The 14946-nt window shown below is 38.6% G+C and overlaps 1 protein-coding gene across 1 annotated transcript in view; it reads left to right on the top strand.

Annotated features, from left to right (window-relative positions):
• LOC122772172 (protein kinase C-binding protein NELL1-like) overlaps positions 1–14946 on the top strand; it is a 232010-nt gene that overhangs the window by 36820 nt on the left and 180244 nt on the right. Inside the window, exon 4 of the mRNA XM_044029913.1 lies at positions 9172–9342. Within this exon, the coding sequence (XP_043885848.1) occupies positions 9172–9342 (171 nt within the window). The remainder of the gene's footprint in view (positions 1–9171; positions 9343–14946) is intronic.

The raw sequence follows: 14946 nt of genomic DNA on the forward strand, positions 1-14946 counted from the left end.
ATTATTTTTTACTTGTTTTGCCGTCTGATAGAATACATGTATGAATGTTATATGCAGGAAATTTAACCCTAACCCTGAACTCCTGATTTGCTATGTGGAGTGGAGGTGAGTCAGGCCAGCAGTTTCTACACTGCACACACTGGACCTCTGCTCTGCAGAATTTTCTCTATGTAAAAGGATGCAACGCAGTGCAAATTCTGCTTCTGAGTGAGTACTCTTTTGCAATCTGAATTTCGTTCAGCAAACACACGTTGACTAAGTTGTAGAAATTTGCATTTCAACATGGAGACTTCTGCATGTTGACAGTCTGTGTATTGTTGTGTCTCAGCCCTCCCTGATCAAAACGGTTTCTGCAAAGGTGTATTCAATTGCATTCTTGTTAAAAGGGCAGTGTGAATGAATTTATTTTTGTTCAAATATTGCATAGATAGCTCAGGAATGTGACAAACCCACACACCTCAAAAGAGCAAAACAAATTATTTATACATCAAAAACCAGAGCTGATTTTCATTTGGGCATACTAGCCTTTGACAGCGAGTAGTGGGATAGAGGAAGGAAATAGACAGGTGTAATAAGAACCATGGAAATTATGTTGTATTTGTTTTATCCATTGGGCCACCAGATACCCCCGTCTCGGAGCACAATTATTGTTTATTAGAAGTTGTGTTTGTGTTCACCAGATGCATTTGTAATTTCCAGTCTCAGTTGTATGTTTGGTTTCCACACATTTCCAGAAAAAAAAGTTCCTTTCTTTCCATGCAGTAAATTGATGTGTTTCTTTGTCTGCTGTTTGGTGCAGTGCAGGCAGCATAGACTGGGTATCACAGGGTAAGAATCAGTTACAGAGCTCTGACACTGAACCATACTGTACTGCACATGATGAGCTGCAAAACTAACAGTATCTTGCAAATATAGATATGAAGAAAATAATAGTAAAATAGGATAGAAAATAGAAAGAAATTAGATTAATGTAAATGACTGATAAGCTGTGCCTGATTAGCACAGTGAGCCCAACTCTTTTAGTATTTTTATGACAGAGAAACTCTGTTGCATATCAGAATCCTGTTGGGGAGATTTTCACACCTGCATTTGCTCCTTTAGTTGGTGGCTCAGTTTATTTGAGCTTGCCTTGTAAAACAAAGCACGCCATCGGACAGTGCAGCTCTACACCTGCTGAAGAGGCCTACAGGGAAGAAACTCTGAAGAACATCAAGCCCAAAGGAAAATAAACATTATTTGCACAGCATGACAAAGGCTCTGCTTGCTCCCTAGCAACAAAAAGACACCCTGAACACACACCCTTCACTGTGTTGTTAGTTTGAATGACAGGATCCCCCGACACCCCTAGACACAGCCAGAGCTCCTCCACCTGTCCACCTGTCTTTAGACCCCAGAGACCTTCACCAACCTCTCAGCTGCCCTTCTCACAGAACAGTTTTCTAACAGAAAAAAAACATGACACACTCCAAAATGTAATTGAAAAATTTAATTTTTGGGTTGCTAATACCACTGACTCTTTTTCGGTTTAGAATGAAGCAGGACTTTCCTTATGTCAAATATGACAGATTCTATAATAGTCTTTATGTGTAATTAATACCCCTACCCCTTTAGAGTTAACACTTTATATTGCAGCTCAGTGAAGTTGTGTTAAAAGCATGTCAATAGGGAGGTAATGTTTTGCTAATAATGTTTTATTTCCAGGTATAAATGTTTGGTAATGAGAAACACTACGGGCTACCATCAGTGTGTTACCATTTTTTTACATTTTTCTTTTTTTTTTAAATTAAAAATTAAAATTCATATTGGTTGTGGTTTACTTTCTAGACCTTAGTGTATGCTCGATGAGTATTATTAGATACAAATAAATGATAAAGGATAAAATGTTTTGCCATCATATTTAAGGGTACAAATGAAAATTAACACAGAGACAAATCTAAAACAGTGTCTAAAACAATATGCAAACAATGAATAATGAAACATACAGCAGTTGCAGAATCTGATTTGGCACAGCTGGTGGAGTCGGGGAAGAGGAGCAGTGATGTGAAGATTTTCTTCAAGATTTTTTTAAACCATGCTTCTCCTGGACAAGGAATACAATTATACATTTGAATTTGAATTTTTTCCAGAAAAACATAAGCCTTTCTTGCCAACTGAGTTAGCTGTGAACATTCTAATTGTGTCTTAATAGGCTATGAATAACACACTGAAAATGACTGTCTCATGATTATGACTTCTTGAGCACATGTTGCAACATGACTAGCGTTAACATTTTACACCAAACACCACAAATATTCCCAAATTAGCTTTACTTTGCTAATGACTTACTTATATATGTCTTATATGTAACATTTCAGTGTCTTCTCTAAACTCTGGGTGGTTGATAGCTGCTGTGGTTTGTATGAATCTCTGGTTTTTACTGCACATCCCGGTACAATTTAGCGTAATAGAAAAAAAAAACACTAGTCGTCTGTCTGCTTCACTCAGTAAGAAGGGGGTGTAGCCTTGTAGGGCAGTGAGAGCAGTGCATTCTGGAGTTATCAAAAATAAAATTGTCTGCCTTTCTCGACCAAGAAGGCACTTATTTCAAATGTTATTTCACATTTCTACTACATAGATGACCCAGTTTTAATAAACACTCATCTCTTCAGTGGAGAAATATTCCGTTGTAATTATGTTTCATACATAGCTGTCCACCTCATCCTAGTCTGATTCTGTCTCTCCGAATTAAATGTTCCCATTGATCGAACCGCGGTGTTTTCTATGCAGCAGGAGCGCGTGCTGCCACTGCTGTTGACGTAGCACCCGTCTCCTGGCTTGCGTCATCTGGGTCCTCCTGTACCAGCTAACAGGTGGGACTTCACATACTGTTGTACATTTGGCCTTTAGTCAGTGGACAGCATCCACAGCTGGTTGAATTTTGGCCACCGGAATGTTGCGGCTTTGTGGAGATCGGTGATGGACTTGGCCATTTTTTCCCCCAACCGGTGTGCGTACTGTTGACATACGGCTGCCAGCTGTGCAGTATCATTGGCATTTTGCTGTCAGTGATGTCTGAGCCGTTCTGCCCATAGCAGCACAAGATACAGAGTGGGATATTTCCAGTTCATCCTGAGCATCATACAAGGGCTAACATGCCCAAAGTGTTGGGGGTTATGCATGCAGCGGCATCAGGTCCGCCCCTCTCCATCAAGCAGGCAGCCAGATTTACTCTGCCCCACACATGAACAGAAATGATTCACAACAAACATACCTGGCGACCCAACCTGACTCATTTTCATGTTTTCCGGCTTGACCCGTTGAGAACTCTTGTCTCTTACTTACATTATATACAATATTTCAGTTTTTTCAATATTTGAATCCCAATTGACTGATTACCTGATTATATCCAGCTGTCTGATCACCAGCTGAACCACTCCTCCCTCTCCTCCAGCAGCCACCGCTCTAAACATACCTCACTTCCACATTGACCTTACAATACTTCACAGTAGTCAGTTGTCAAAATTAGATCTTTGGAGAAACAGCATTTCAGAATGCTTGCCATGAAGCAAACAAGAACCTGAAATGGTGTATGCCGTGCTGCTAATGGTATTACCCATTAACATGGGGAAACAAGAATCTATTACCTTCTGCTCATCAAATCATTTTGATTCAGATATAATTGGTTCAGCTAAAAAAAGTTCACATCTATCTACTATCAAACTCTGGGATGAGGAAAATCTACTAAATCCCAAAACTCCCATCAAGTATAGTCCGTCTGTGACAACTGATGCGCAGTGCCTCTCCATCAATCCTGGTCACATTTTCCAGGTCAGTAAGTGTAGACATCAGTGCAATTTTCTATCATAGTATCTGGTTTACCACCTCCTCCTCTCAATGTGCGGACAAGCTCCAAGTGTTGACCTCCTCACTGAGCAGATAATTGGCTGTCAGCTGCCTTCCATAAAATAACTACATGACACCAGGGGTGTGAAGAAAAAGGACAGGATGATATACAGCCAACCCAGCATTCTCGGTCAGCCATTCATTTCCAAAACTTTTCTCTTACAGATGATGCCTGTGCATTTTGATGAAGACCACTTGTCAACTCAACAGCTGCTTCCCAGAGCTGTCACTGAACTCCTGAGACTCTTCCTGAAGCCCCCAATCTCCTTCTTTGGAGACACAGTCTGTAACCCTGTCTCAGTGGCTGTTTATTTATTACTTAGAAGTTTGAATCCCCCATCTCTCCTTACTTCAGCATATTTATAATACTGAAAGAAATATGGGGAGACATTGGTGACGTTGTACCGTCAGTACCGTATACTGTTTGGAATGGTAAAGCCCTGGGTCAGGCTTGCGTTTCAACTGAGAACAGTACCTTCACTTGGTAGGCAGGGTGTGGGCTGTGCCTGGTGGCTGCATCAGCGAGATATGTTGCGTGATATAATACCAGTGTCTCAACAAGATGTCAAGCTTTAAGCTTTGCATGAGAATAGACTGCGTGGATTGAAAAAATGCTGGTTTCAGGCGAGTGACACTTTTCTGCCCAATCAACTGTTGTGGGTCTAGCCCAACCCGTACCATGCTGTACCAGTACTCTTGGTACCCCAAGGGAAGGGTACCGAAAAATGGAATGGTTGGGGATGGTTATTTTGGTACTATTTCTAATATAAACACAAAAAATATGCACCGTACCAAACCATTCCGTTCGGTGGAAACAGGGCTTGTGCTCACTTTTTGTAAATGGTCTCTCAACACCTCGTTTGGGGATATACAATAGCTTTTTGTGTAGTTTGTATCTTGTATCATTATTGTTCTTCTCACTGAAGATAGTTCTGACTGTTTTGTTTTGTTGGCACATTGCTAAATGAATTTGGAACTGACCAGACATCCTTTGTTACGGAATTGCATGTTTAGAACATTTACGTTTAAAGTCTCTGCTTTCTTTGTGCAGTTAATGTTTTTACCTCCACCATGTTGCAAAAAAAGTGACAGAAATTTTATTAGCAGTTCCACCACAAAAGACAGCAAAAGACAGTTAATGCCAAAGAATAAACCCTCCCATCCCATTTTTACTATTTAGAAATTAGACATCTGTGGTATAACGAGGGGTTGGTGAGGTGTAGATGAAGAGGTGAACATGAAACATGAAAGTTATATCTGATTTATGTTCTTACTGACACAGACTGGGGCCACACGGTGATATAGTGGTTAGCACTCTCGCCTTGCAGCGAGAAGACCCGGGTTCGGGCCCCAGTTGGAACAAGGGCCTTTCTGCATGGAGTTTGCATGTTCTCCCCTTGTGTGCGTGGGTTCTCTCCGGGTTCTCCGGCTTCCTCCCACAGTCCAAAAAACATGCAATGTGGGGATTAGGTGAATTGGACACTCTAAATTGACCATAGGAGTGAGTGTGAGAGTGAATGGTTGTTTGTCTCTAGCTGTGTGTGGCCCTGCGATGGACTGGCAAACTGTCCAGGGTGTACCCCGCCTATCGCCCGATGTAGCTGAGATTGGCACAGCACCCCCCTCTGGTGGAGGATAAAGCGGTTAGATGATGACTGACTGACTGACTGACTGACACAGACTGTTGAAAATGGAAATGTGGACATTTCCAATGTGGACAACATTTGTTTCTTTCCGAGACAACTGTTATGTGTTTTACTAGAAATAATGAAAAGGAAATTTCAGCCTGTGTTCCTGCTTTGTCCATATTTACAGACTGGGAACATCATCATCATCATTATTGTGTCTGCCATGGTCCTCCATCATGCATTAAAGACTGTAAAGCCATTGAGGTGTTTATATGACCAATTTGTGTCTTTGTCAATGTTATCTGGTTAAAGATAAAACAGTTTTACAACTTGATTGAATGTAAAGAAAGACACTCTTCCTGTATAATCCATGTCTTTACCCTGCAGGTGTTTTATAACCCTGCACACCTGTTTCTGCAGCTTTGAAATAACAACCTGCACTTATTTCACTAGGGTTAAATTATATTACAACTTGAGGTCATTCTTTTAGAATTTTTTTTCTCCTCCTAAAATATTGGCATACACAGTGGTTTAGCTATCACATCAAAATGTAAGAGATTTCAATCATAAAGCAGTCTTTTCCTTCCCATTGCTAGTCCACATTTTCTATTTTATTTGATATGCAAACATATCCATTTTTTTCTTTTGCAAGCTATGAATACCTTTGTAAGTCTATTAGATATATGTAGTTACTATTATTCAAAAGCCAGCATTGCAAAATGATAATTGTTATCAGCAATGAATAGACAACTTTTAAGTGGTGATAAGGCTCATTGTTTATATTTTTGTGCAGAGCCAGCAAAACAGATATCTCATTTTTAGTGTCTGCCAGGCTATACTATTCATTATAAATGGTCTGCTTGTCAATATATTATTCTCCTTCATTAAATATTCTGTAATTCAGGGATACAATAGCTACCACTAAATGCTTCATAAAACAAATGTTTGTTGTGAAGGGGAGTAATGCCTTTCATGATTATTTTATGAGTCACATTAGGATAGTGCTCGTTCAGTTATTCCAGGTTTCTTGCTGCCCTTAGGAAGCTTCCATCAGTGGAGGAGGCTAAGCTGGAGAGCTACTGTTCTCATTTTTACTGGATTGATGCAAATGATTCTTCTCCAGCTGACAAGTATCAGAAGCTCTGTCTCTTGCAGCATGATGAAAACAAGCTGTCAGGTCTGTGCCCGGTGCAACCACAGAGTGATGTATTCATTTAATTTCAGAGTGATGACATGCAGTAGAAGGCCATTCACACTGGCCAGGTGCACCCATTCTGACTCTTTTTTTTTTTTTTTTAATGGCCACTGTTCAGTGTGTGTGTAAATGCAATTTAATGTTGAAAAAAACCGTGATGCTTGCTTATTTTGTGTGATAATTGTTTTAGTTCTTGAATAGCCTTCTATGTGGGGAGGCTGATTGGCCACCGTCATAGGCTGTACATGCATAATGGAGGAAGTCTTCAGGTCAACAAAGTCAAGCCAATGCAAGTGACTGAGATCTTTGTTCTTTATGGGAAAATCAATCATTTTTAACATTGATGAACATTTTAACGAGGGACTTTATGATCTCAGTCTCTAGCTTCAGGTCTTTTACATTATAATAGTAGAAGATTATGGCCATTTTGTAAATTATTGTTTCATTTTGAGTAAAATACATCATAGTTTTAGTGAGTGATGATTTTGATGCTGCAAAATGACTGGCCAATTGGATCATGAACTAATAGATTAACAGTACAGGTGTTTTAAAGCTTATAACCAAGTAAAACCATCACATTTGCCCATTTAACAATGGTGAACAATGATAGTGGTTTGGATTTAACTTGATGATGAGATCCAGAAACACAAATTAAATATTGTTTTCTGACCTGTTGTCTTGAGAAACACAGACATATGCCACCAAACCTATAATTGAAAAAGCAAACCAGGGTAAATTATCCAAACGTCATCTTGCTGTAGCACCTCTGACCTACTCTTCTATTGCTATTTTATTTGTGTACACAATTTCCTTTTGCAATCAGGAATCATTGATAAGACTTTGGCTTCAGATTAGAAATAAGTGGGATAGAAAAGCTGTCTAAACTGTTGTTGGGCTTGTTTACAACCTGCCTAAACATCTCAGTGCTGATGTCACACACAGTGGTTTTTTGCAATGTTGGCACATCCATTGATCTCTGTGAATAATGAATACAATATTACAGATGATAGACACCTCCTTCTCTCACATTTCATATGCAGAGACTGTAATGTAGTGCTGCATCATCATGCCATGTCTTTGAGCTCCAAGGACATCAAACCTAATATTTACCTGCAAAGTGTGCAAATATTTTATCCTACACAATGATGTGTTGGGCAAATTAGTTTGAGTTCTTATGAGTTTTTCTCCTCAGTTTCATGGATACATTTGCTGCCCCACAGCCTTGATTGATATTCTGGGGAGTGGGTCCATTCTCACATCCATAAATATGCATGAGAGCTGTTGAAGTTCGATAATGAATGAGTTTGATCCCTGTTTGTGTGTGCTTGTGTGCATGCATGCACGTCTGTGTGTGAGAATATATTGGGATAGGAAAAGTTCCAGCTAGATTTGTGCTATGCGAGAACTGCTTTTGCCACATAGTGTGTGTGTGTGCTGAGGAGGCAGAGGTTCCAGTACTGGGGTCATTTACAGCTGCAGGGAAGCTGAAATGTCATGACTGGTTGCCTGCGGCTGTTTGCTGTGAGGGTGGAGTGTGGAGTGAACATGGTGCAGAGACGAGCTGCAGGTCAATCACCTGCAGTTACACCACAAAGTGAGGAGAGTGATTGAAATAAATATCACAAATATTCTCCTTTTCTGTGCATGGTTAAACAAACTAAACAAAATTGATCGTTTTACTTTACACTGCAGTTCAGTAGTTGCTTGTTAAAACACCAATATCTTGTTAACATTATCTTATTTGCTTTAAAATGGTGTGGTTCCAATTCCACATGGTCCTCCGTGTTTCTGCTGTCATTGGGGTCTTTCACATTTCCTGGAGAAAGCTTGTATTAACATGCATGCCCACCAGTGATGCTCTATTAAGCTTTACATTCGGGTTAATTCATCCTTGACAAACTGGTGAATGAAAAAGTGTCTGATAGCAAATTCGTTTAGATAATTAATTTGTAGAACATGTTCATTCTTGGTTTTTCCTTCTTTTTTTGACCACTTGACTCTAAAGCAATGTATGCTTATATCACATGTGCAATGGAAACCGAGCCCTGTTTGTTGGAAAACAAATGCTGTGACACTGTTTATAAATAACTACGGACTTAGTATCTTCCTAACTTAGTATCCCAATGTATGTATACATATGTTTTTCTTTCCCATGAATTAAAGGTCCAGTTTGTAGAATTACTGACATCCAATGAAATATGGTGGCTTTTGCATTTTATTTAAGTAGAAAGCTTCCACTTCACAATCTTCTGTATGACAAAAGGGGGTATTTGTAGAAACATGCCTGCACAACATGGCAGCCTCTACTATACACCTATACAACACATACTTATGTGTAGCATATTCAGTTCATGCCAATAAACTCACTGGACCTTTAAGATAATAATTTTACCTGCATGGAGATTTTCTCCCAGGAGACCATGCACCTCAAATGTCTTACCTTTGACCTTATCCCTTCCTCTGCAGTTACTTTGAGCTGGAGAGCAGCGGTGTGAGAGAAGAGATCCGCTACCACTACCGCTTCAAAGGCAAGCCGCGCTCTGAGTCCTTTCCTTACCGCCTGGCCGATGGACAGTGGCATAGGATCGCCCTCACCATCAGCGCCTCCCACCTACTGCTTCATGTTGACTGTAACAGGTAATATAATAACAGATTGAACACCTAGAAATACTTGTCAAACAGTGTATATTACCCACACTGCTCCTGAATTGTGTTTTCTCATTGTGACTTTTTAACCAAAGTAAAAACCAAGTGTATTCATTAACACCACAGTGAAAAGGAGAGGCTTTATCTTGATATAGCCTACAGGATGTGTGCTGCTTACACTGTTCCCTTATGAAGTTGAAGGTAACAATGTTATAATCGCCTCATCGATTGGGCAATGAAGGCTCTTTTCTAAAGGGGCACTCAGTCAGAACGGATCTATAAACATGCACCTCAGCTGTGGCAATCTGTCTCAACTCTCACACTTCCTCTTGAGAGCCAGCAAGACATCACATGTTTCCCCAGTATAGCTGTTAGAGAGACACAATGTGCGAGAAGTATACATACGAGTAGAGGCAGTGATCTGTCATCTTGTGGATACAAGGCTGCATGATACACAGACAGGACTTTCCAGACACCTATTACTCCCATCAGGCTGATGGTTTGTTGATTAATTATCTCTGTATTTTTTGATAGGGGAACATAGTGACGATACAAAAGAGCATCAGAGTGTTATAAGGAAGAAGAGATCAAAACGTATATGGGGAATATTGGAATCAACATTTTTTGGGGTGCTTACAGCTCTGATGGCAATACATGATAGATGGTACATTAAATGAGTTGAAACTGAAAGTCAGTATGCACATTTCAGCATTAAAACACATTTTCATTTAGTGAGTCACTCACTTGTCTGACCAATAATGTATCCTTTCACTCACATTTACTTAAATGTGATTTCTAAGCTTCCCAACAATGTCTATCACATGGAAGAAGATGTGGCCATTTGAATGCAGGCACTCCTCAAACTGGTTTAGGGAAGATTTTAGCCTCAAAGATTTACACCTTCTTCAGTGTCAACTCATTTACATAGTCCAACCCCCTCCTGGTCTAGCTGTCAGTGACATCTGATATCTGTTAGCCCACAGGAGAGAAACTATTGTAGTAGTTTGAACAATTATCAGTTACCAATATTTGAACAGTTATCAAGCAGGTCTAGGGACCTTGACGGTTCTATGAAGAGGTCCCAGGGGGTTCCCAGTGAAAAATAAATTTAATTTTTCATAAAAATGAAAAACAAGAAAGGTAATATATTTAAGAGTTAGAGGGATCCATGATAGATACATATTTCTAATATCAAATTAAATAAAATACATTTAAGTGGTTCTGTGGTGTAGTGCATCTGTTCGCCTAGGTGTCCAATTATTCTCATGTCATGCCACTCTCTTTTGGCCATTATAAAATCTATCTGTATGTTGTACAAAAGCTCTGGAGAAAGTTTGTGGCTACACGTTGCGGCTTCTTCTTCCGTAGCATCTCTTTGTTTACTCGACTTGCGGCTTTTTGTCATTTTTGTTGCAAAAATTCATTTTATGCTTTTGTCAGGACTACACATCAAACTAGTTGTCTTCACACATTTATGTGCACACAGGGCATGAAGTTGCAGTGAAAGATCTGGAGGTAGTAATAATAATAACAATAACAATAACAATAATAATAATAATAATAACAACAACATTAACAATAATAGTAATAAATAATAATGCACAGATAAACATACAACATACAAGTGTAAGACAAGAATCAGAAAACAAATCAATCAATATGCAGTGAAGGAAAAGGAATTGAAGAAATAATAGTAAGAAAATGAACAAATGCAAATATGAAAGATATGAAAGAAGTAATGTGTGTACTCATTACACTTAACTACATTTACAGTAAAATACTTATCTCCAGTGAAGTGCAAGCTAAATGTATATAAATATCTACAAATGTATATGTGAAATCTGTGAATATTATTAATAGATACAATCTCGGCTCTGCATCTTATAAACTCTACTATCCACAATCCTTGGGTGTGAAGGGAATTTCTCTGAAAGAATGACTTAATGACTATTAATTGATTACTACAATTTTAAAATTCACACCAGCTACAACTGGATTAGTGTTACATTATCTTTACTAAAGAGCGCGTATGTACCTACTTAAAGCAAATCTTTGATAGCAACTTTGTACAAGGTGGAGAACAAAAAACAGAAAAAAAGAACTGAAAATCACATCCATGCTTATACATCATCATCTCACTCCATTTAAGTATTGGAAATAATTTCTCCATTAATAGCAAATTGAGTCATTAGCCTTAAAGCAATTTAATTTGTGCCCTTAACGGCATATTATTGATTTCAAGGCTCATTAAATTGTTTTAACTATCTGTAAATAAGAGAGTGCACATTCAATCCTCACGTCTTCAGGTGAACTTTTACAATTTAATTTCTCTGCCCTTCACAGTTCTTGCTTTGTTGATGCTTGCGTTCTTGATGACACAGTATCAGGGGCATTTTATGCCAGCACACTATACTAACAACCTGTGTATCATCCTATAATCTATTCGCGCAGCATGTAATCATCACGTTAAACATAACCAACAGCAATATGACCAGGTATAGCCTACAACCAGTGCGTCATTTGTAAATCATAAGGTGCCGGAATGCAAAGTTTACATATGACAGCGCAGGGATGACGAGAGGACACAGGTCCCCAGACAGAAAACTGGTGCTGAATAACAACACACACATGCCCACTTACAAATGTGAATTCTAACAAGTGAGAAAATGTGTTCATTGACAAACAGAAATTGAATCCGCTCTTGAAATTACAAAAAAAATCCCTTCATTTTTATATATAACTCTAGAAATTAATTCTTTCTTTAAACTTAAAACTGTATAATTAATTAATGCACGACGCGTGGACAGATCGCAGTTCAGTTGCGAGGCGCGCGACAAAGTTTCTCCGTGTCATCAACGCATTGCACAATTGTGCAAATGCATTGTTTGTGAATTTCTTTCACATCTGGATTCACATAACAGAGTAACATAAAATAATATTTATTCGATAAATGCATTGTTTTATAGCAATTTTGCAGGTGGAGAATGTTTGTATCTCCCACCAAAACCAATACACACATACACATATTCAAGTGTGTGGAAATAAGTTTCCTTCTTCCTGCTTTGGTGAAGTGAGGGGTTTTATGACCTCAAGTAGCATTAACACTACTTCATGCAAATGCTCAAAAATTATAAATATTTTACACTAGAGCTGGGTGGTTTGATATGATGGTATTTCAATTCATTTCATTTTTTTTCACAGTTTCAAAGGGTCCTTTCTTGATCAATGTTTCCCTGTGCCATATAAAAGAAAATGATAATAATAAATATTATAATATTAAAAGAATGATGATAATAATACCAGGTTTTGGTATCAACTGGCATGCCACCCAGCAATATTGTCTGTACGATGTGGCAAAACACTGCAAAGAAAATCAGTGCAAAGGCAGAAAAAGGTCAAAAATATTCAGTATGATTCACATGAGACCTATTTTCTCTCCTGACAATAAGAGTGAAACTAAATGGTTATCAGTGTGTTACATTTTGAAGGTTAGGGTTTCGAGGTGAATAAAGTGTGCTAATTGATGCAATTCATGTTCAGGGATCTGCAAAACTGTGACTGTGAATGATGTTTAAGTGAGACCAGTGGAATTGTGCTGACAGTTTAGCAGTTTAGAGTGATGTTGATACATGATGCGCAAGGCCTTTATTTCTCAGAACAAAACAAAGCACAATTTAGAATATGATAGAGCAACAAGAAACCATTTCTTCAACACTAAGAATTGACTTATTTGCCCACATCCATGTGTCTCTCTTTTTGGGGGATATGAATGACAGACAGACAGACGACTGGACATTGGAATGGACATTCTTTCCCTTGCTTTTGTTTCTACGAATAATCATTCCAGAAATACTGTTAAAGTCAGGCATAGTTTTTTCTTCCCTTATCACCATCATAGGTTGTAAATATGGTGCTGAATATTGACACTGACATAATGGCAGACAATAATTATGGAACATTGAACTATATGGTTGCTTATATGGTTGGTTGGTTGTCACCGAGATGCAAAGCTAAAGTTCAGTAGGGTGACAGCTGCAGGAAAGAACCTGTAATACCTCACAGAAGGCGTTTGTCACCTGCCTCAGCTTGACGGCACCTTGTCTCACTCACAGTGCTGTGTGAGTGAGAGGGGGAGTGGCTACAGTAGAGCAGTGAAAGCCAATGTGTGCTTCTTTTACCAATATATTTAACTGTATCTTTTGTATTACTTATCCAAACCACGACACGTGCGCACTTACGCGTGCCCGTAGTAAGACCCCTGTGAAGTTCGAAATCAAGAGATATGCAAATAACACACCCACCCACACACAGACGTTCTTGGAATTTATAGACAGATTTCTCCTGTATCTCCTTTCTGGATTTTCCATGCTGTACCAGTTGAGAAAAAAATATTTGTCATCTGTGTTTTATTCTTTACAGACAGCTGTCCATTTTTACAGTCTGATATATAGATGTTTAACATCTGCTTTCTTTTATGCATATCCCTCCACATGCACCCTTTTTTCTTTTAAAAAAATAAAATAAATATTGACGCATGAATCACTTCAGTTTTAATCAGAAACTGCTATTACAGAATATTTCAGATTTGCTCTGTATGCAAACAACAAACACCAACATGTTCCTCAGTTTGACTGACTTGATCCTGTTAAATATCCCTGCCACGCCTGTGTCTTTGACATGGTTGGTTACAAGAAATAAATCCTCTGGCTTTTTGCAGGTCAACAGTTTCAATTTCTCTTTTCTATCATTTTGTTTGACTGCATCGTGTGAGATGCTGTGAAGGATTTTGGGTTAGGATTTGGGTTTAATCCGGTGGTGGATCAGAAACTGGAGAGTTCATGGAAATGCTCCCTCTTTTTTCTACTCTTGTCTGAGATTGATGGGTGAAAAACATCACAGAAGTGAAACATGCTGAGAGGGAGCCTAGGCAGTGTTACCTTCAGCTTGAATGATGTTTGTCAGTGAATAAAAGGATATGTATTGCTTAAATACTTCATGTACCATTCATGTAACATACCATGTATTCATCATAATATGACACAAAATAATTATCGTTACCATCAGAATTGCCAGCGTTAAAATCAGTTATAAATGTTGTATTTAAAGATTCCCAGTTTTAGTACGACAGACTCACAAGAGTATGGTTGTAGTCACACCAAACCACAGTAATTTGTCAACATAATAATTTAATCAGAATTGAAATATTAGATATTTGCAGCAGATGATATTCCTTACACTCTAACACAGGGATTGTGTTCCAGGGATTTTCTTTCTTGTCTTTTTTTAAAAAGTAAAAACCCATACACAATCATACTTAGGTTAATGTGGACTTGGTCTCCCAGAATTGAGCTTAAAACATAAACTGTAAAACATCTCAGTTAAACTATTCATGGGTTGATAGAGAGTCAGAACATCAATGTCAGAGAATTATTCCAATATGGCTTTCTCTACTCTGTTCACTACCTTGTACTTCAATAGTCAGCTTGGAGGAGACTTTTGAGGCTGTGGACTTTGTGGACTTTTTCTCATCTTATCTGACAACATTCAGTCTCTCTGTCAGTAATGATGTGTCTGATTAATGGTTTGCCTTAAACC

This window comes from Solea senegalensis, linkage group LG7 (genome assembly GCF_019176455.1).
Source record: "Solea senegalensis isolate Sse05_10M linkage group LG7, IFAPA_SoseM_1, whole genome shotgun sequence".
NCBI classification, from domain to species: domain Eukaryota; kingdom Metazoa; phylum Chordata; class Actinopteri; order Pleuronectiformes; family Soleidae; genus Solea; species Solea senegalensis.